The sequence below is a fragment of the Pelodiscus sinensis genome, chromosome 5, assembly GCF_052426305.1.
Source record: "Pelodiscus sinensis isolate ZL-2025 chromosome 5, ASM5242630v1, whole genome shotgun sequence".
Lineage (NCBI taxonomy): Eukaryota > Metazoa > Chordata > Testudines > Trionychidae > Pelodiscus > Pelodiscus sinensis.
This window is the reverse complement of record NC_143056.1, coordinates 48,118,226-48,137,831: the sequence shown is the minus strand read 5'-3', so window position 1 is coordinate 48,137,831 and position 19,606 is coordinate 48,118,226. Positions and strand designations below refer to the sequence as shown.

Sequence of the window (19,606 nt, the reverse complement as noted above, 5' to 3'; positions counted from 1 at the left end):
ACTTCTCAATTCCAGGAAACACTTATTCTGCAGAGCGGCCTGCCTCCCTCCTTGTGCACTGCCAACTTTATCAGAGGCAGCAGTGGGGGAGAGGGGAGGCTGACGCGGAGCAGCCTCTGTCTGTGGGGAGCCCGGGCTCATTACAGACAAAGGCTGCTCCGTGGGATGTCAGTGTAGCCTCTGTCACTGGGTAGCTCAGGGCCCCTGTGGTCAGGTGCTGCTGCTAATACAGAGGCAACATTGTGGGGTTGCATGGGGCTCTCTGGGAGTGGGGCCGGGAGTGTACTGGCTGTCTGCCCTGCCCCCCAGGGACTGTTGAATAATTGTATAACAGCTAAGATTTGATGTGGTTACACAATTATTACATTAATTGATATCTAACGTCCCTAGTCCATATATAAACTTTTGTGACAAAGTATCAGAAGATGTTAATTAAAATCAGTTTAGTTATTTGGATGGTAGTTTGTGTGTATGTAGATCAACCCCTAATGTTTGATAGTTTTAAGCAAAAAACAAACTGAGGGGCAGGTCAGCCCTTCAGCTCCTTTCAGTCATCTTATACGTTAAAAAAAAAAAAAGCAAAAAGAAAGCACAAGTCATTTCCTTTTCCTTTTTAGGTCACTTTTAAGAAAAAGCTAGTACATCAATTATAGATTCACTACTGCAGTTCTATCAAAAATGGAAAGGAAGTACTGTTTGTTGTCTGTAGAAAATCTCTCTGCCACTCACAGCCCAGTGTGTAAAGCTTTACCCAAAGCCAGACTTCATTTCCTGAAAGCCAGTGAGTGCAGTTAATTCTGCTGTATGGAAATACTTTGAACACAATGTTTTATTAAGGCAACATAGCCTTGTCCTGAAGAATCCATTCTTTAAAAAATGGTTTTGCGATAAAAGACTCTGTGAACTAGAGATGCTAAAATGTGTTTATTTATGTAAACATTTAACTGCTGAAAATTTCTGTGGTTACACGATTACACACAGGGGAGTGGCTCCCACAGAGTCGCCAGCCCCTGCCCTGCTGCTGTCTCTGTATCAGAGGCAGTAGTGCAGGAGGGGACAAGCGGGAGCCGTGCTTGCAGGTGCTCCCTTTCCTTTCTTGTCCATATAGCAAAGAAGCATGTTGAAGACAGAGAGAGAAGAAACAAGGAGTGAGGAGGGGGAAAAGAAAGGGCTAGGGAGTCAGCAGTCATAGAGGGGGGAAAAATACAGACCTGGGAAGTAATAGCAATGAAGAATTAGAAAGCTCTCTTTTCTAAAGCATTTGTGTATAATATCCAGGCAATGTGCTACAATCTCAGAAACTAATTTTCCTCCTTTTTTGGGCAATATAGCTATTATATTAATTTGCACTCAGTCCACGTGTATACAGTCTACATAGATGATCAGGTTCTCCACCCTGTCCATGTCTGCTTGGGTGCAGTGAAGAGGGAAGGCTCCCTGATCCTCAATGAACTGGCCCTAGAACAAGTCAGAATGGTACAAGAGCAGTTCTAACTTACACCTTTGGGCTGTGTCTACACTGGCATGAATTTACGGAACTGCTTAAAACGGAATACTATTCCGTTTTCAGTTTTTCCGGAAAAGGAGCGTCTACATTGGCAGGCTCTTTTCCGGAAAAGCCCTTTTTCCGGAAAAGCTTCTGTGGCCAATGTAGACGCGCTTTTCCAGAAAAGAGCCCCGATCGCCATTTTCGCGATCGGGGCTTTTTTCCGGAAAAGACTACTGGGCTGTCTACACTGGCCCTTTTCTGGAACAGTGTTCCGGAATAAGGACTTATGCCCAAGCGGGAGCAGAATAGTTTTTCCAGAATAGCGGCTGATTTTGTACAGTAGAGCATCGTTGCTTTTCCGGAAATTCAAGGGCCAGTGTAGACAGCTCGCAGCTTATTCCGGAAAAGCGGCTGATTTTCTGGAATAAGTGCCCAGTGTAGACACAGCCTGGCTGTAAGGTCCTTCAGTGGAGAATCTGGCATAGTGGTGAATTTTACCACCCTGAAATATTGAGTCATGCATTGCTTGATAATGGACTTAATGACGTTTTCACCAGTTCCTTCATACATGCATAGTCTCTCTTACTCTTTGTAGAGCAGTACTGAGTACTGATCAATAATACTTTTACAACAACTTTAGTAAGTGATGCTACTGGAGCCAACAGTCATGCCTTCCTCACTTCATTGACTAAGATCAAGGGCTTCTCTTCTGTACCATTCCCAGACCCGTGTGTAAGAATCCTAGTGTGATTCAAGTCTTCCCTGTGACACTTACCTGTTGAGCTGTCCAGGGACCTCTGTATCACTTCCCATGTATTAATTAATAGGATGTTGTGAAAGTTTAAAGCAGTTAATAACAGCAGAGTTTTATTTTTGTGTATGTTTTTGATAATTGACACTTTTCACAGGTTAGGTATTTTTTTTATATTAAAAATGAATTTCCTACCTACTACTGACCCAGGAAGGATTCATGTGAGACTGACCAGGAAATGATTCCCTGGACTAGAAACATAGAGAAGAAAATGTATTTCCTGTCATTTTTGTTTTTGCAGCTAAAACTGTCTCTGCTTTTGCTTTGTTTCCTGCAGCTACTTGATGTTGTCTCCCACCTGGCACAGAAGAATCTGCGGTTACTCGTGCTGGGCCGCAAACACATGCTGACGGGATCTCCTAACTGGAAAAGGCCTATTGTGGCTGCTACGCAGAAGAAAGCAGACTTTTTCTTTGCTGAAAATGTGTAAGTATCGTAGAAGGTGACTACACGTACTGCAGGTCAAATCTAGATTTATTTTTATTTTTAATTAAAAGATTTACCCAGCATTGCTCAGATCCATAACTCAAATAAGTTTGTTTTTCATCATTTAAATCACTGCTCTGGGGTGGGGCTGAGGATGAGGGGCTCAATATGTAGACTGCCCCAGGAAAAGAGTAACTCCAGTGCTCTTTCGCCACAGCAGGTTGGGGACAGGTGAAAAGCACCTCTTCATGGCCGCTGCAGGCACACACACAAGCAGGCACACAACCAAACAAACTCTCTGATAGCTCACCCTTTCCCCATCCCTCCCCGCCAGCTGGCCCAGTGGGGGTTATATCTGTCCTGGTCCCCATCTCTGACCTCTTGCTGCCCCTCTATGGGTCATTCTGCAGTATAACTGTCCTTCCTCCAAGACCCCTCCCTTTCCATTTTGTGAGAAACTACCAAATTTGATGGTCCAAGCTCTTACCGTTCAGGAGGAGTTCTTGAACAAATGGACTCACGGACAGACAGACACACAAACTCTCTCAAATATATAGTAGATCCCTAAACCAGCTGATTTTTGACTTACTACTATTTATTATAAAGCACTGTCAGTTTTCAGCCCTTATACATGCAAAAGAGAACAACATCCCCCTGTTTTTTTCAACTCAAGGTCATCTCTGAAGAAGTGAGTTTTGCCCACAAAAGCTCATGATACTACAGGTTGGACCTCCCTGGTCCAGCACTCTCAGAACCTGACCAGTCTCGAATGGGATTTTGCTGGACCAGGCGAGGTCATATCTGGCCCCCCTGCCATACACCCCTCCTAGCTCTGGCCTGGCCTGCTGGCCTCCCAGCTGGCTCCCCAACTGTTGCCGGCCAACTGCCCTGACGACCCTGCAGAGCAGTTGCTGCTGCCGTGGCTCCAGGCACACAGTCATGTGCTAGGTCTCCCAACCCTGCTGGGCAGCCGCACACCGGGGCTTCTGACCCCTCCGGGCAGCCATGCACTGTGGCTCCAGGTACACAGCCACGCACTAGGTCTCCTGGCCTCACCAGGCAGATGCATACCAGGGCTTCTGACCCCACCAGGCCTTCTGACCCCACCAGGCCACCACCATTGCCAATGCTGCTACTTTGGCTTGCAGCCCCACCAGGCAGCCATGTGCTGAGTCTCCCAGCCCCTCTGCTGCACTCAGCAGTCCAGCAAGCAGCTCACTAAGGACAACCTACTGCCCTGCCATCCCCGCAAAACTCCCTACTGCTGACCCTCTACTCGGACTCTCTGGTCCTGCAGCATGCGTGCAGGACCACGGATGTTGTCGGACCAGAGAGTCCTGGTTTAGAGAGTTTTAACCTCTCTCTCTCTCTCTGTGTGTGTGTGTGTGTGTGTGTGTGTGTGTGTGTGTGTGTGTGTGTGTGTGTGTGTGGTGTCTAAATGGTGCTAAAATATAGAGCTCTCATGTGTGTGTGTGTAGTCTCTAAATGGTGCTAAAATATAGAGTGTGTGTGTGTATGTGTGTGTGTGTAGAGTCTCTAAATGGTGCTAAAATATAGAGCTCTCATAATTTAGAGGCTTAGGGTATATGTGTGCTGAAATAAAAGACCTGCAGCTGGTCTGGGTTAGCTGACTCAGGCTCTGGCTGAGGTGCTAAAAATTGCAATGTAGATATTCAGGCACAGACTGGAGCCCAGGATCTGGGACTCTCACCCCTTGTGAGGTCCCAGAGCTCTGGCTCCAATCTGAGGCCGAATGTCTTCACAGCAATTTTGCAGCCACACAGACCGAGCATTTTGAGTCCAAGTCAATTGACTTACACCTGCCGTGGGTGTTTGATTGGTATGTATATTTACCCATATTGACAGCTGAATCCACGGATTACAGGCTGAAAATTGCTGCTGTATGTGGACAGCACTAGAAAAGGATGAGATGCCCATTTCACTACATATTGCTTGACAGTAGAGGAATGTTGAGAGTAGGGAACCTTGAGCTCTAGTCCAGATTCTGGAAAGAGGGAATGTTTTCTAGTGGTCCCAGACTCACCTTCCCCTGCTGCAGTTTGATCTCTGCTAATCCCCCCACTGGCTTCTGGTCTCCCCATTGGAATCTCCGCCTTCCTCCCAACCTAGTTCACAGTCCTAGTTCCCTTCTTTGGCTCAGAGTCTCAACCTCTTTGCCTGGCTTCTTGTCTCAATCTTCTCATCCAGCAAGTCGCAGTCTCTCCCCCCATATCCATTCTTTATCTCCAACCCCTCCTCCCATTTTCCTGGCTCAGCCAGTCCCGGTGTTCCCCTAGCCTCCTTGTCCCAATTTACTTCATTTGCCATCTCCTTCACCCCTCATCAAGTCTGTCTCTTGTGTCCTCTGCATTTGAGTCAGGCCGCTGCTTGCATGCTGCCTAGGCACCAGCAGAGATGGCATTGAAAACACAGGACAGACAGAATCTCTGCTTCTAGTTCCTGTACCCAGAACCACAACAACCTCCGGCAGCAGGAGCAGCAATTTCATAGATACTCATTTTTAGCCTCTGATTGAGCTTACCTAGTATAGAGGGAATCTACAGAGAATGTAGCTGCCAAACTCTAGGAGGTCTCTACTGAGCATGTGTGAACTATGATTTTTCAAAGGCTCATGACTTGGCCATATAGAATTGTTTTTCATGGGAACAGGAAAAGGCACATCCCTGGAACAAAGATCCCCACTTCACCATTCCAAATTTCAGTCCCTAATCCAGTTTGGAGGTGCTGAAGAGCTTCTCAGCAAAATTATTATAATAGTTTCTAACTTAGGCAAAGAGCATTTTTTTCTTAATCTTCTCAGAGTCAGATAAACCAATTTTGCTGAAACTAAAAAAATGAGCCTGAGCAGAAACCCAGCATGGAAAATTTCAGCCTGTGTGGTTAAAGTTTGGCCAAGTCATAAACAACTGAAAACAGAATCTTGTAATGCAACGTGTTAACTATAAACACACCTGCTGGGCTCCACCTCTAATAAATATGCAACAGCTCTTCTGACGTAGCTATTTTGAGATCCTTGGCATGGAAAGTACTGTAGAATTGCAGAGCAGTTGGTATGTCATGGGGCTTTTGTCAGGGAGAAATAAAAAGTTTAATAAAAAATTAATCTCTCTTTCCCAGTCCTGCTTCACATTAGCCTCATTTCAATGAAGATGAAGTTGAGTATATCCTGTGAAAAAAATCTTAGAGTTTCTTGGATCGAATGTGCTGACAAGTCTATGAAACACAGAGTTACACTGTGTTCACTTGACACTAGAGATGTTTACCATATGCTTACATTAAGTTATTGGTCTGTATGGATGCAGTACACTTTTGCATGAGAGTGTAGGATCCTGGAAAACTCAATTTGAATGTTGGTGATTCTGTTCAGTGTAGCAGTTTATTGTTGTCACATGGCAAGTTGCCGTTTTGTTACTTGATGTGTCATAGTGGGAAGGGGAAATGTTCTTTCTAGTAGTCAGCTACATTTTCATTCCCTTCTGAACATTTGGATGTTTTGTAGTAAACAGGAAAAGTTCCTATTTAACAGAGAACTTAGTAGTGATGGGAATTTGCATTGATGATGAATAAAATTCAGCTGAATGCCCGATTCATTTCCTGAAACCTTTGTGTACCCATGAATGACGTCTGTCTTATTTCTTTGTGGCTTGTTTAGGTCAGAAGATGACCCTTTCCTGTTATATGCCACTCTTCATTCAGGCAATCATTGTAAGTTCCTTACTAGAGACCTCCTGCGAGATCACAAGGCTTGTCTTCCCGACAATCTTACTCGACATCTGTTCTTTAAGTGGCAACGTGGACACCAAATGGTGCTTTCCCACTACTGGCCAGGAAAGAGGATAAAATTTCAGGCAAGTTCTCTGCTCTCTTTAGAAAACATACAAAACATACTCATTAAATGTGTAGTTATGGCCACAACTAATAAAAAACATAGAAAAAAATTTATTGAGGCTTACAGGCAGAATTTGTATGCATAAGTACATAAGCAGCACTGTGCTCAAAACCTCAGTTTCACTCTCATAGCATTTTTGCTCGTAAAATGTGGTGTTTGCCATTGTAGGCAACAATATTGATTAATAGACAAGAAAGTGATGCTTCAAGAGCATTAGCAGCTGTTTACCTGAACAGTTACTCATTTACCTTTACAGACCTTTTGGGTACAATGTATCCTAGGTGCACACAGAGCCATCCCATCCATTGGACGGTTCTGGGTGGTCGCTCTGGGCCTTGTGCTTTGGTGAGATGTGGCGTCTGGGCAGCCAGCAGCAGCACAACTGGCACCGCTTTATTCCAGCCTGCTTCAGGGGACAGAGGGTCTGGGTGGCGTGGGGGCTGGTGGTTCTGCTCTGCCTCACCAGCTCCCGGCATTACTCATGAGAGGCGGGATTAGGGCAGGGGTGGGCAATAATTTTAGATGGGCAGCCACTTCAGAAATTTTTGAAGTGACCTCAGGCCACCCCAGAAGGGGTGGAGTCTTGAACAGAAGGGGCAGGGCCAGGACACTTCCATGTTTCCCCACCCACAGACCCTGCTTGGCCTGGGCGGGGGGGTGCATGAAGTCTTTGCCACTGCCCCCTCCCCAGAGATAACTACCAGCTGTTCTGGACATCTGGCAGTTCCCTCTAGGCGCCAGTGCCCCTGGTGGAGGGAGGAGACTTTGTATGCTCCTCCCAGCCCCAGATCAATCAGAGCCTGGGGGAAGGGGGAACACAGGAAGTCTGTCTCTCCCTGCTTCTGAACTGCAAGGGGACCCCGCGCTTAGAGTCAACCACCAGCTGAACGGCAGCTGGCAATTGACTCTAAGCACCGCATATCCCTTGCAGGGCGGGAGGAGACTTCATGCGCTCTCCCGACCCTAGGTCAATCAGGGCCTGTGGGCCAGGGGAGCGCACAAAGTTTTCTCCCCTGCCAGAGGCATGCAATGCTTAAAGTCAATCTCCAGGGTCGACTCTTAAGTGTCACGGGACAGGGCAGGAGGAAACTTCATGCGCTTCCCCACACCCCCAGGCTCTGATTGTCTTGGGGGGATGGCGGGGAGCGCACAAAGTCTCTCGTTCCCTGCCCCTGCTCTGCAAGGGGCATGTGGTGCTTAGTTACCCCTGTCAGTCTAAGCACTGCACGCTTACCCATCCCCAGCCCTGACTGGCCTGGGGGCAGGGGAGCAACAAGGCATCCGTGGGCTGGATCGACCCACTTGGTGGGCCGAATTCAGCCTGCGGAGGCCCTTTTGCCCTCCCCGGATTAGGGGCTTTGAAGAAGGAACAAAATGAGGGTGAAGGGGTGGAAAGAGGTAGGGTGAGGGTTTGGGGGAAGACGTAGTGTGTGGGCAGAGCAGGGTCAGGAAGAGGTGGGCCTAGAACATGCTGGGTGGAGGGAGGGGGTGTCATGGGCTGGGGCTTGGGGTGGGATGCAAGGGTGCACATACTTGAAAATGTTACCCTGAGGGTATATCTACAGTGCAGTGAAAGTGAACCATTAGTGGGACTCCAATCAGCTTCCTCGTATTAGGGACTTATGGGCTTGAGTATCTACCTTGTATTTTAATCCTGTTAAGACTTCTGACCTGCCCAGAAGTGGGTCATGTGACCCGTCTAAGAACTCGTCCACTGCCCCTCTAAGAACTGCCCCCTGATTGGTCAAAGCGGTTTGCAGGGCGGTCCTACAGGGGAAAAGCCCTTCCTAATTGCTAGAGGGTGGCGGGACGAGGTCTTAGAGTGGTCACATGACCCACTTCTGGGAGGGTCAACCACCCCGGAACTGCCCCGATTGGTCAAAGCGGTTTGCGGGGCAGTCCTACAGGGGAAACACCCTTTTTGGTAGAGGGTGGAGGGGTGAGTCCTTAGAGGGGTCAACTGACACCCTTTACTTCCAGTCATGTGTCCTTCTTGACCCCAGATGTACTACCCCCAAAGGCAGGTCTTCCGGTGTCAGGGGAGGGACTAGAGGGTTGGGGGCGGGGCTAACATTTGATTGATGGTAGACCCCTTATACTACTTACATAGGAAAGTGTTTGGTGCAGTAAAGAGATAAATTGTATTAGTTGGGTATATAATTAGTATACAGCTAAATGAGTGACATCCTTCTGAACATTATATGCTTAGTTTTGGCTGGAGGAAGTCACTTACCATTTCCTTGGCGAGACCAATAATAAAATACTGCATACAGTTATTGTGTCTACAACTTAAACAGAATGTGGAAAAATTGGGAGAATGAGCAAAGAGCCACAAAACCAATTCAAGGTCTGGAGAAAATGACCCACATTGAGAGAATTAAAAAACTTGATCTGTTTAGTTTAACAAAACAAAATTGAGAGGTGACTTGCTTTACAGTATGTAAATAGCTTCACAAGCAGAAAATACCAATACTAATTCTTTAATATAGCAGAGCAAGGCATAATAAGAACCAAGGATTGAATTTAAAACTGGTCAATTCAACTTAAAAATAAGACACACATATTAAACAGGGTTGATTAACCTTTGAAACAAACTACTAAGGAAATTGATGGATTCACTATCTCTACATGACTGCATATTAAGATAAAATATTTAAAATTACACAAAGCAGAAAGATTGTGTGTAGAGAATAATATTGAGAAGATTATTATCGTTGACGAGAGAGATCAAGTAAACAGTAGAAATTTTGAAGTCAACAAAGAGATTCCTGTGGTGTGCTTTCTGAGTTCAACAGAATGTGGACAGACAACAATACTGGGACTCTTATTAACATTTTGTATATGCATATTAACTGAGATTTATACATATGTCCAAGGTGGGTTGGCTGCAAGGTTTACTAACAGAAATATCCATTATTGCTTGCAGTTGGACCATCTATCTATTTATTTTAATGTGCTCTGCTTTTTGTGTTTGCTGTTCTGCAAAACTATCCATCAGCTTTCTACTTATACTCCAGAGAAAGGGCAGGAAATGTTGCAAAGTCATTACAACGTTTATTTTTACATTAAGCAAAGTCAATATAATATTTTTTTTTGTCTTTACCCACAGCCTCTTCCCACTTACGACACAGTGGTGCAGACTACTGGTGACACTTGGCATATTCCCTATGATGAACAACTGGTGGAAAGATATTCCTATGAAGTGCCAACCAAATGGCTTTGCCTTCAACGGAAATAAGAAAGAATGCAAACTACAAACTTACAGTCTTACAAACTAAAACTGTAATTGTTCGCCACTGTTGCTAATGGGCGGATCCAGTGATCACGCACATTCATGGGATTAATACACCAAATACGAATTCTGCTGCTGACTAAATGATCAGTAATCATAGTTCACCAAATTCATATCTGCCATAACACCACTGAAGTCAGTTGTGTTATAGCAGGATGAATTTGGCCCATTACTTGCAGCTTTGATAACCAGAATTCATTTTGCCCTGTAGTAAATAAGAGATGTGTTGTAGCAGCATCATTTATAAAGATTTCATTGGGAGGAGGTGATAAAGTGATTAAGCACTGGGATGGTCCATGTATCCTCCTAATAAAATTTAGCTTCAAAATTTCCACAGATGTAAAATTTTGAACTTTTTTGTTGGGTGAAATAATAGTTTGTTTTTTAAATAAAAATGTATTATATTAGGATCTTCACAGTGGACAATAATATAACATAATTGGATTTTTATATAGCCTCTTTCACAGATACTTGAGTTAATTAATTAGATGACAGTAAAAGTGGTATAACAGAAAAAGTATTGTAAAACATTTATCATTACTTATTAACTCTTTGTGTGGCAATCATGAATCCTGTTTTTTCCATCTTTGTGGAAGAGTCTAAAGAGAAATTCATTGTCAGGTTTTGCGATATAATAAGGGAGCTGTTGGGTCTCCTATTTAAAGAAATAGCTCTCAGTGGGCTAGTCACAAATAGCCTCCCAGTTTGCAAGTCACACCCTGAATATCAGTGTGTAACTGCAGCCAGCTAGCCACACTTACATTTGGCTCTCAACAGCCTTGGTTATACTGCAGAGTGTTGTATAACTGCACTTCCCCAGTCTTAGATTTTCCATCAGTGATGTGTGTCCTGTACTGCTCAGGCCACTCCTGGACTCTACATGTTATCTGCTATTCCTTTAGCGCAGTGGTTCTCACTAGTAGTCCAAGGCCGCCACCCCACCTGGGCCACGGCTCAAGCTCAGCCCGCCTCCCCACAAGACGGGGAACCCACACTGCTGCCCTGCTGCGTGTGGCAGGGGAGCGAGCTTCCTCCCTCCCCCGCTGGGGGAACCGCAGCGAGGCTTTTCCTGCTGGGCAGCGGTCTCAGTAGGGAAGCAGCAGCCCGCACACCACACCACTTCTCAAAGCCCTCTAGCGCTGCTGCAGCTAGGTATCCAGCCAAACCAGCAGGGAGCCAGCTCTGCTAGATGGGAGATTGGCTGTGCCGTGATATCTTCTCGCAAGTCCTGCCGCCTCCAGGAACTGCCTGGTGGGACGTGCCGCACCAGCCCCTGGAGAAGCCTTGGAAGCAGCAGAACTGGCCCGGTCACACTGCGGGGCTGAGGAAGCATGCAGAGGAGCCCAGAGGCCTTTCCTCATGGGACCTATCGACCCTGCCTTCTGCTCAGCGGTGCAGGCAGCTTCATTTCTGAGGAAGGGAGGGCTGCTCTGTAGGGCAGCTGCACGGAGTGGGGCTCCTCTAGAAGCCAAGGGAGGGGGCTACCTATCTCCCCAGGAGGTTGGGGAGGGTTCAGTCAGAAGGAGCAGGGATCCTAGGGGCTCTGCCCCCCGCCTTCACCCGTCACTGAAGAGCTGGTGTAAACAGAGAAACACTTCTGTATTGCATTGTGCCCAGTACATAAAATATGAATGGAAACACCTATCTCCTGGAACAGACCTTGACAGGTCATCAAGTCCAGTCCCCTGCCTTCACAGCAGGACCAAGCACCATCCCTGACAGATTTTGCCCCAGATTCCTAAATGGCATCCTCAAGGATTGAGCTCACAATACTGCATTTAGCAGGCCAATGCGCAAACCACTGAGCTATTCCTCTGAGTCCCCCGACTTGCTTTGTACCCCTGTGGAAAAACTCTGGAATCTCAGGATTTCCTGTGCTGATAAGATACCATTTGGATTGCCATAAGCACAAAGTCAGTGCAGAGAACAACAGAGGAGCTCCCAAGTGCTGAAATGGGTAGCAATTCTAAAGATTTGGTTTTCTGTCATAGCCTGTAGGGTTGTGCTACTTCTGGAAGCAATATATTATAGGAGCAATTCCTGCTACCAGTAGCACAGTCTTACAAGGGAGCAGCTCTCTACAAACCATCCTCCAATGGGAACAATGGGTGTGAAACCAGATAAGCGTCCCCCCTCATGCCCAGACCCTCACACCCCAATCTCCCTCACTCACTCCCTCCCTTACAAAGACCCCGCACCCCTAGCTTGCTCCTGTACCCTTCCTTGCTCTTGCTCCCTCCCCCCAGCCAGACAGACTTCTCCCATCCTGCTTCTGCACCTTACCTTCCACCCAGACCTTGCACCCCCATCCCTATCCCACTTGCTGGCAGTTCTGTCCTGCACACTGAACCCTTTATTTCTGTCCCCACCCCAGAGAAGAAGGAGGTCCACAAAATCCACTAACTCCAGAAACAGTAAAGTAAATCTGGCCTATGGGAAGCCCTGAACCTCAATCCTCCCTGTCACTTCCCCTCATCCCATGGGGCTGGAGCACCAGAGGAGTGAGGTGTCTCAGTTGGGAGCCATATCAGTGAGGGTTGGGGGGGTTTGAAGGAGTTTTTTTTGCTTCTCACTTGCGTGGTCTCCAACTGATTTTCTGTGGGCCAGGGGCCCCCCGACCCAAAAACGGTTCCCCGCCCCTGCCATAAATAAAGAAAACATTGAAATCTTTTGTGTTAGACATAAATTCATATTTTACTGTATTTAAAATGAAGTTAGACTACCCTGAAAAAGTTCACACACAAATCTATTTAAGAAACACAGCGGAGCCACGAGCCCTGACAGTCCCCATTCCTTGACAGCCAGGATGGCATTCTACAGAACCAGATACTCCCTGAGGGGGGATGGCCTAGGAGTAGCCAACCCATATGCATATAACACTGTCAGCATGTTACAGTCAGGATCCCCACTGATCCGGGGCAGACTGCTTTGCCACTGCAAGGCTATGTCTACACTGGCGGGTTATTGCGCAAGCATATTTTGCGCAAGAGAGCATACACACCGGCCAGAAGCGCAGTGCAAGAACGCTGAGCTCTTGTGCGAGAAAGCGTGCACACTGGTGGGACGCCGTTACGCAATAACTTGGCCCCGGAACCACTTTGGCCATGTCAAGAGGTCACCAGCGGCGTCTGTGTGCACGCGCCGGACCCCTGCTGGGTAACGTGCTTAAAGGGACCCCTGGATGGCCATTTCCCTGTGGCTGCATGCTGAGGCATCTCACTGAGGCATCCAGAGACACAGCTGTGCCCTCCAACTCAGCCCCTGAGCATGTGCTATCGCTGCCTTGCTCACAGACATGGAGTCGGAGGAGGACCCCACCCAGCAATGTCCCATCACGTCCATAATTGAGGCTGTGAAGGTCCTTCTGCAGGGACCCACACTACTCCAGCAGGAACTGGAGACCAGGCAACACATGCTCAATCAGATGCATGGAACAGCTGCACTCGGGCACTCCTACGCCATCACCAACAGGTGCCTGTGGAGACACGACACCAGTGGGGACTGGTGGGAGTGCCTGATGCTGGGGCAATGGGGCGACCAGCACTGGGTGCAGAACTTTAGGATGCACAGGGGGACATTTCACGAGCTCTGCACCTGGCTCACCCCTGCGCTCCGGAGGCAGGACACCCGCCTGCGCCCCGTGGTGAACCAGTTCGGGGTGGGCAGGTCCACTGTCGGCGTGGTTGTCCAGCAGGTAAGGCCCTCCGTAGACTGAGGGCTCATCCTGGGTGAGGGAAGGGGCCAGACCGGGAGGGAGAGGGAGGCTGTAGGGGCAGGGGAAAGCCCTGCGCCCAGGGGGTCATGCTGTCCCTCCTGCCCACAGCTCCGCTTGTGGGGGGGCAAATCCCTAGGGGGCAGTGGGCCCTGGCCTGCGTGGGGGAAGAGGCCCTCAAAGGGAGGGTGAGCACACCCCAGGGGCCTATTTACATACTGTGTCTCATTCCATGCATCCCCTGTGCTCCCATGTGCCCCTCTGCAAGTCGTCCATGCCATCAATGACGTGCTGCTCCAGAGGGTCATCCGCCCCTGTGACCTGGACGCCACCATTGCCGGCTTCGCCAGCCTCAGGTTCCCAAACTGCAGGGGGAGCTGTAGACGGGACCCACATCCCCATCCAGGCACCGGAGCACCAAGCGGCCCACTTCATAAACCAGAAGGGCTACTGCTCGGTGGTGCTCTAGGCACTCGTGGACCACCATGGCAGGTTCCAGGACATTTATGTGGAGTGGTCCAGCCAGGCCCATGACGTTCGCATCTTCAGGCACTCAGTCCTATGCCACAGGCTGGAGGCGGGCACCTACTTCCCCCAGCGGGAATTCACCATTGGGGACGTCAGGATGCCGGTCTGCATCTTGGGGATGCGGCCTACCCCCTGATGGCCTGGATGATACGGCCATACAAGGGCCGGCTGGACCGCAGCCAGGCCGCCTTCAACGCCCACCTGGTCTGGGCCTGCAACCCTGTGGAGTGTGCCTTTTGCCTACTGAAGGCACGGTTCAGGTGCTTCCTGACCTGCCTGGACATGGGGGTGCAGCACATCCCGGAGGTCAACTCAGCATACTGCGTGCTGCATAATATTACTGAGGGGAAGAGGGAGGCCTTCATCCTGGGGTGGATGGCAGGTGTGTGTCAGGCCTACCAGCAGCCCCAGACGGCTGCCACCTGGCAGACCAACCGCCACGGGGTGCGGGTCTTGGAAGCCCTCCAGGTGATGCTGGACCAGGCCCCACAGTAGGCTGCTCCTACACCTCTGACCAAAGGGATACCCCCGTGCTCCCACTTCCCATTCCCATCACCACCCCTTCCCACCACCATTCCCTCACCTCCCAATAAATAAAATGCACTTGCTTAATATAATGCACTTTTATTTATATGGGGAAGGGGGTTCACTGGTGGGGAGGGAGGAGGAAGGGGCCCTGAACTGGGAGGAGGGGAATGGAGGGGGTTCTGAACTGGGAGGAGGAGGAGGCTCTGAACTGGGAGGGCCTCATGGGTGTGAGGGGAGGCCTCTCCCACCCCCATGGATATGGGGGCACCTCTGCCCCTTGTGCCGGGTCAGGGCAGGCTGCACCAGGAGGTGCTGATGTTGGGGGGGCTACAGAACGGGGCATGTGCCCATCAGGGGGAGAAGCTGGGGGAGGGCTGGGCAAGGCGGAAGGGGGGGGTAACAGGAGGGGACCTGGCCACACTGTGCTGCGGCGCAGGGCCCATGCACTCCATGATCGTGCCCAGGAGGACATACACACGGTCACAGCACTCAATGTACTGGCCCCACACCTGCTTCCATCACTGCTCGTCGGCACGTATTTTGTTTGTGAGTGAGCGCTCCATGGCGCAGACATGGCAGCAGAGCAGGTGATGGCGGTCCCGGGTGCGCTGTGATGAGCCCTAGCTCCTTGGTGCCAACAGGATGGGGCTGGAAGGTCCCTTGCTGGCAGGGGGTCCCACTGCAGAGGAAACAGATGAGAGTGAGATGGTCAATGACCCCTGCCCCATGATATTCCGGGCGCCCCATACCCTCCTCGTGCCACTGCACATGCCACAACGCCTGGGGGCAGCATCCAGCCAGGCTGTGCCATGTGCTGCGCCCTTTCCCCCACCCCATGGCCCCCTGCACACTTGTGAGTGGCAGCTGTGACACTCACCAGATGATCCCTCACCAATCTCCGAGGAGGCCCAGGACACATCATGGCTGTTGTGCTGGGCTGGTGGGTTCTGGCTGCTGCCGTCCTCCTCCTCCTCCTCGGTGGACCAGTTGCCCCCCCACTCCTCCTCTGTGTCTGTTGGCTGGACCATTGGGGTGGCCACAGCTTAGTCCACCGTGGCTTGCAGGGTCTCGGCTCCCTTGTCAGCCAGGATACTGTGCAGGCAGTGGACGTGGAGGCAAGCAGTGACTCTGCCACCCCCACTCTCGCTGGCCCGCACGTAGCTAAGCTACAGGTCTTTCACCTTGGCCTGGACCTGTTCCAGGGTCCGGGCCGGGTGTCCCTGTGCAGCCAGCGCCTGGGCCATGCTGGCAAATATGTCTGCATTTCGCCTCCTGGACTTGGGATTACAGAGGGCCTCCTCCTCCTCCCAGAGAGCTTATACAGTACCTGATAGAAAACAGTGTAGCTCTTGCACATGGCACCCTCTCTTAGCACGCCATACTGTAAATTTCCTTGCACAAGAGCAGGCGGGCAGTGTAGACGCTCTGCGGATTCTTGTGCAAGAATGGCTCTACTTGCGCAATAACCTGCCACTGTAGACATAGCCCTAGGGTCCTGGGCTGGGATGCAGTGAAGTGGGTAGGCCTGCATCATTACCCCCCCAACATTCAATCCGTGAGTAGCAGTCTCTCCCTTTGTTAGGCAAGAAGCCTGCATTTAACTGTTTTGCTGCTCAGCCTGGCTACGTCTAGACTGGCATGATTTTCCGCAAATGCTTTTAATGGAAAAGTTTTCTGTTAAAAGCATTTGCGGAAAAGAACGTCTAGATTGGCATGGATGCTTTTCCGCAAAAGCACTTTTTGCGGAAAAGCGTCCGTGCCAATCTAGATGCCATTTTCGTGACTGGGGCTTTTTTGCGCAAAACAAATCTGAGCTGTCTACACTGGCCCTTTTGCCCGAACGGGAGCAGCATAGTATTTCCGCAAGAAGCAATGATTTCTTACATGAGATCGTCAGTGTTCTTGCAGAAATTCAAGCGGCCAGAGTAGACAGCTGGTAAGTTTTTCCGCAAAAGCAGCTGCTTTTGTGGAAAAACTTGCCAGTCTAGACACAGCCCCAGAGTGCAGGCCTGAGCCCTCGGTCTCTTTGCTACCATGTCCTGGGCCTACTGACTAACTGCTCAGCATGAGTGGAGACTCGAGAAGACAGACTCTATCTATACTACCCAACTTAGGGCTTGGGCTAACTGAGCATTTGGCTGCTCATGCTGAGGACAGAGCTGACTAGGGACTCTTTTCTGCCCTGTCCTGAGCACAGGCTTGGGGCTCTGCAGCTGAGTTAGGCACACCTGCGATCCTGTTGCCCTGCTGATTCCCCACACCAGGCAACACTCCTCCTCACTCCTGAAAAGGATAGGATAGAAAAAATGTATCTTAGCAGGCTACAGATTCAATAAGGTGGATTGGCTGCCCACAGATGTGGAGGGAAAGGGCCACTTGCCCCAACAGACTACACTTAAATAAAAAATTAAAACAAATGTATTGACTGCAGAGAGAGAGAGAGAGAGAGAGAGAGAGAGAGATTCTAAGTGAGTACAAATAAGGAGGTATAAAAGATCAGAAATGATTACAAGAAAAATAAAGATAGGGCATTTACTAATACCCATCATGATAACCTATAGCAGATTCAAGCAAAATTTCTCACTGTATGCATTCCATCAATCTTACAGAGTAAACCTGCTCTCAGAGTCCAACAAATACTGCTTTGTCACTTCTGCTGTAGTGAATACAATCGGAGGAAAGGTGTTTGTACCCCCTTTTTTGTAGTTTCAGTCAATCTCTTGACGAACATTTCCAGCTATGCACCAGGAAACAGTCTATAAAGAAGGCTGTTCCCTGCTGCTTTTTCCTCACCTGTTTGAATTTTCTTTGTTTCCCTCCCTGCTTGATGACTCTGTTTAGTATTTACATTCAAATTAAGCAGAGCACACATTCCTTTCTTTAGGACAGACCTATTAGCAAACTTCTGTTTGAGCAGGGCTGTAGGGTTTGGAATATGGGAAAAATCACATACACCATACTCGAAAATCTTACAACTTGACAAACAATGTTGCCGCACATTTTTTTATCAGGATGATACTGACCAGCAAATTATGAGTTTTTAGTTGATATCTTACAACGCATACTTTGTACAAAGATTATTACATTAATATGCAAGGTGTGAAAGCAATTCTGTTACTTTGATCAGAATTTACCAAGCTGCTGTTTTGGTACATCATCTGCATACAATATCTTCACAACTGTGAACAAAATTCTGAGGGATCTTGTCAGAGTTTTCCCTGCAGTTTAAAGAACTTTGGCGCCTTTGATGGTTGACTTACAGGTGAGTTAGCCTGTAACTGGAAAAACTTTAAAAACAACAAATGGTCTAGCAGCACCTTAAAGATTAACAAAACATGTAGATGGTATCATGAGCTTTTGTGGGAACAACCCACTTCTTCAGATGAATGGAGTATTAAAAGTCCAGTTCCAAAATAAATAAGGGATAGGGTTGGGGGAGGAAGAAGGGGGAAAAAATAGTGAATTTGAGTGTTCATGTTACATGTTTTGAACTTCAGAAAAGGAAACTACATAAAAAGGTGGAAGCAAGTTGAATAGAAATTAAAAGGAACTGTCACAAATGTGAAATGCCTGCAAGCTGCATGGAAACTATGTAAACACCATAATAGAGGCTCAAACTAAATGTATACCTCCAAATAAAAAACAAAACAGTAAAAGGAACAACAACAACAAAAGCCACCATGGCTACACAACAGAATATGAGAGGCAGTTAGGGGCAAAAAGGCAGTCTTTAAAAAGTAGGCGTAAAGGCCAACTGAGGAAAATAGCAAGTCAAGTTTGAAAGTATAGTCATGCCAAAAAAGAATTTACAGTCTACTAACAAAATTAACAGCACTTTTTAAGTACATCAGAAGCAGAAAGCCTTCCGAGCAATCTGTGAGGTCACTGGATGATTAAGTTGCTGAAGGAGGTTCCATATGAGAAGAGATTAAAGAAACTCAGATTGTTCAATTTATAAAAGCAGAAATAAATAATGTGAAGAAAGTGAATGAGAATATATTTACCCCTTTGCATAACTCAAGAATCAAGGGGCATACAATGAAATTCATAGGAAACATATTAAAACAAAAGGAAGTACTTCCTACAATCCACAACTGACATGTGGAAACTCATTGCCAGGGAATGTTGTGAGGGTGAAGAGTATAACTGGATTCAAAAAATAATTAGAAAAATCCATGCACAATAGATCCATCGATAGCTCTTACCAAGGGTGATCAGGGATGTAACCCGGTATTCTGGATGTCTCTAAACCTCCAACTGCCAGAAGCTGGGACTGGATGTCAGGTGATGTATTGCTCAATAATTGACCTGGTCTATTCACTTCGTATAAAGCATCTGGCACTGGCAACTGTCAGAAGACAGGACACTAGTCTAAGTGGACAACTTACGCAAGAAAAGAGGGTCCCAGGGTCTCACCCTAAATGCCTGTGTTACAACTGTTACATCCCTGCCGCCTGAGGCAGCTGCCATGGACTAGCTGTGGATCTGCTTTGTGAAACTGACACAATCCTTAAAGGTGCAATTTCTCTTGAGACTGAGGACAGAGCAGCCGGATTCGCTAGCCCTGTTCCCAGGCCTCACTTGCTAATTATATTATTAAAGGTTTAAATATTGCAACTTCCAAGCCAGTGTCCAGACGTGGAGGAGGGGCAACCCCTCTTCCCGCTGGCAGCAGGGGACGATGCTGCAGGGCACCTCCAGCCCTACCAGAGCCGCTGCCTGCACAAGTCTGCAGCACGCGCTAGAGACAGGTGCAAAGAACCGGCCAGCGCCACTACTTTACTGGCAAGAAGACAGCAGAGCGCCTGCGCAGTGAAGGGGCGCTAACTCCCGCTTTGTATGCCCTGAAAGCGCCTCACACTCCCGCGTCTGCGCAGTAGGTGATGGGTTGTAGATGGGGGAGTCCGTTG

General features: G+C 48.4%; 1 protein-coding gene across 3 annotated transcripts in view; it reads left to right on the top strand.

Annotated features, from left to right (window-relative positions):
* PRORP (protein only RNase P catalytic subunit) overlaps positions 1–10,260 on the top strand; it is a 99,836-nt gene extending 89,576 nt beyond the window's left edge. For all 3 annotated transcript variants that reach the window (XM_075926928.2, XM_006117687.5, XM_006117688.5), the window contains exons 6-8: positions 2,578–2,726; positions 6,400–6,595; positions 9,746–10,260. In XM_075926928.2, coding sequence (XP_075783043.2) covers positions 2,578–2,726; positions 6,400–6,595; positions 9,746–9,874 — 474 coding nt within the window. In that variant the 3' untranslated portion in view covers positions 9,875–10,260. The remainder of the gene's footprint in view (positions 1–2,577; positions 2,727–6,399; positions 6,596–9,745) is intronic.
* Positions 10,261–19,606: the final 9,346 nt, after the last annotated feature.